The 3237-nt window shown below is 42.1% G+C and overlaps 1 protein-coding gene across 1 annotated transcript in view; it reads right to left on the bottom strand.

Moving 5' to 3' along the window:
• The window catches only part of LOC139458480 (uncharacterized), a 9409-nt gene extending 7121 nt beyond the window's left edge, over positions 1-2288 (bottom strand). The window contains exons 1-2 of the mRNA XM_071239918.1: positions 2049-2288; positions 29-299 (exon numbers count right to left, since the gene is read on the bottom strand). Of these exons, the coding sequence (XP_071096019.1) occupies positions 29-299; positions 2049-2288 (511 nt within the window). The remainder of the gene's footprint in view (positions 1-28; positions 300-2048) is intronic.
• Positions 2289-3237: the final 949 nt, after the last annotated feature.

Genomic DNA, 3237 nt, shown 5'->3' on the forward strand with positions numbered 1-3237 from the left:
ATAGTATATAATAAGGATTAATACCTACTTTGATCAAAACCTTTTGAACCTTTATAGAAAAGGTTTGCAGCATGGGGATCAACGAAGAAGTATTTCCCATAGAAAGAGCCTTGATTCTCCACACCCTGTGGGATGGGTTCGGGAATGGTAGACAGGTAGAGAGCAGCAGCGAGCCCGGAGTACAGAGGCTTTCTGAGATCTGACCAATGAACCGTGCTCCAGTCGATGGCAAACTGTGTGTTGACATCCGAGAACAGGGTGCCAGTGTTCTTGATCATGTTGAACTTGTCCTGGTCGATCTGGGGCAAATACGAATCAATATATTAAGTAATCAATGCTATCTGACGAAGGCCCAGTAGTCACAGTGTTCAACTGGATCGCCTCCGTGGTCTAGTGGTAGAGCGTCCGCCCGGTGAGCGGAAGGTCCGGGGTTCGATCCCCAGCCGCGTCATACCAAAAGACGTTAAAAGATGGTACTTGTTGTTACCCTGTCTGGCGCTCGGCATTAAGGGGCTCAAACAAGGACTGGTCTGCTCGGAGTCAGTATACTGTGTCTGAGTAGGGTATTCATGTTAAACTGCGGCATGGTATCTCAGTGTGCTAGCACTATAAATCGGCATCAGTCCGGACTAGTACAAGCAGCCACACACACACACACACACACGTACATGCACGTCGCTAAATAAGTGCAATAATCTTGGACGCGACTTTAAAACCCATTTCACCTCCCCCCATTTGTTCAACTGATATGTTAGTATATATTCGTATAAACTTGGTGTTATATTTATTTAATCAAGAGATCCATTTGTTGTCTTTCACTGTCAATATGTTGACTGGAAACAAGGATGATCCAATATTATAAGATGGCGCATTTCGGCTGTGCAGTTTTGCAAGGGTCAGCTAGTCGATGGAATCACAGATTTGACCGATTATAATGTTTGGTTTGATATCACCACAACCGTGGTACTAACTTACATCACTTCGTGCCTTTCTGCCAAATTAGTGTGAGTGAGTTTGGTTTTAAGCCGCTTTTAGCAATATTCCAGCAATATCACAGCGGGGGACACTAGAAATGGGCATATCGAACCCGGGTCTTCGGCGTGACGAGCGAACGCTTTAACCACAAGGCTACCCGACCGCCCCTCTGCCAAATTAAGTTGTCATTCCGAAATGTCCAACCGAAATTCTGTTAAAACTGTCTTTATACCTCATTCACTCAGTAACTCACTCACTCACTCACTCAGTAACTCACTCACTCACTCAGTGTATGTATAAAAAGTAACGAGCTTTCATGTAAAAATGAACTTCCAACTTATAAAAGTATCTTTTCTGACCTTAAACGCGATTTGTATATCAATAATGGACAGGTTGCTTTGCGACACTTCTGTAACACATAATTAGAATTGATTCAATATGTATAGTCTAAATGTGCCTAGATAATATCCACAAAGTATATGGTCATTTCATTGCTTCATGTATTAGTGAGTGAGTGAGTGTGTGAGTTGGGTTAAACGCTGCGTTGAACACTATTCCAGTAAATATCACGGCGTGTCAGCTTGGATAAAGTGCGAAATAATGCAGGCCTCGGACGTTTACCACTTCGGTGAAACCCACAAGCACATGTGCCCCCGTAAAACGCATTAGGTAATACATTAACTAATAACGTAATCGCCGTTATAATCCACGTTATTCTTTAAGCTACGGATGTCTACTTTTAAGATATAAACATAAACGGGTAAAATATATTTATATTTGTAACTGTAACGTCGCATTACAACTCTATGATGTCCATAGCGGCTAGCCGTATTAGTTTTACGGTGACGAGCAATGAGCTAGATTTAATGACGAGCAATGGTGCTAAATCACACATATAGGGACAGCTGTACTTAGCACCAGATAAGAACACTCTTGCATACACCGATAGGTAATTTTGGTGACGAACAACATCAAAATTATTTTTCAGAAACTACAATATGACATAAAAGAAGTATTAAGTCATGTCTACGTATCCCAAAGTTAAAAGGATACAACCCGATCCGTCACGCTACCTGCCATATGCCTCCATCGTAGCCTGGTCTGTACGTCGTTGCGTTTGTTCCATCGTGTGTAGCCACGTAGGCCAGGCGTCTGAGGAAAAGCTTGTCGTGGGCGAAGATACAAGATTCCCGGATCCTGTTCACCACAGAGTCGACAACCTCTTCCCCAAATGTTCCTGGAACTCGAGTCTGATCCTGGCCCAACGCCAGCCCGACCAGAAACACCCAGCAAGCGAACACCGACGATGTCATGGCTACTCTGGCAGAATTGGAGGTGAAGGCACACTCATTTATGGAAAACATGACCTCCACCTTCGTAAGACCATTCCTACGGGTGGTGAGGCTAAACGTCGAATATCCAATAGCAACAAGGTCTGTAGTTGACAGACAGTTTGTCTGGAAAAGGGGCTGGCTTTATTTAAGGAGTATCTTGTACACGGTCATGTCAAATTGACCTTGGTCATGCACGCATTGCTCATATGTTCTGCACTGGTATTTATCTCTTTGAAGATGATGTCTCAGGGTATGGGTGGATGTTCAGAAATAACCCGATGCTGTATAGTTTTGGAATGTGGGTGGTTTGTTATGACAAACATACATCACACGTAATTAAATTATATGAAATCCTAGTCCTATTAGATATTTGGGACACTTTGTGTATACGTGTACATCTCTTGCTGAACATCATTGTCAGTATTTTCGACCCTAAAAACACTTGAGCTTTCCTTCTTTAATCCACCAGGCTTAAATATTTGCCATCATAACATAATTTGTTTCTATAATTGTCATAAAGGACTAATATCTGCAGCAGAAAAGGAAGTTCAATGGTACATGTCAATGAAAACACGTTTCTTCTTGATGAACAAAATTCCTTTTGCGAGGAGAGTAGCTAGTAACCGATTCATCTACATCCCGTTTATGTTAAAATACATCCCCACATGTTTACCACTAAGGTGATACTCATTAGGACGGATATAGTGAAGACAAACCTAGAAAAATATTAAGGGCGAACCGGGAATCGAACCCACGCCATAAAGCTGGACAGACACCAACAACTTTTAATAGCCTTTATTGACTATAACATAGGTAAACAGATAAGGGTCTTGCATTTACCGGCAATCCTTGCTGACGTACATGTATGTATAGACACGACGTTACTGTCAGCTAATAATGATACCTAAGGGTTAAGTCATGTATCAAA

Source organism: Haliotis cracherodii, unplaced genomic scaffold (assembly GCF_022045235.1).
Source record: "Haliotis cracherodii isolate W230 unplaced genomic scaffold, xgHalCrac1.p SCAF_13, whole genome shotgun sequence".
Taxonomy (NCBI): domain Eukaryota; kingdom Metazoa; phylum Mollusca; class Gastropoda; order Lepetellida; family Haliotidae; genus Haliotis; species Haliotis cracherodii.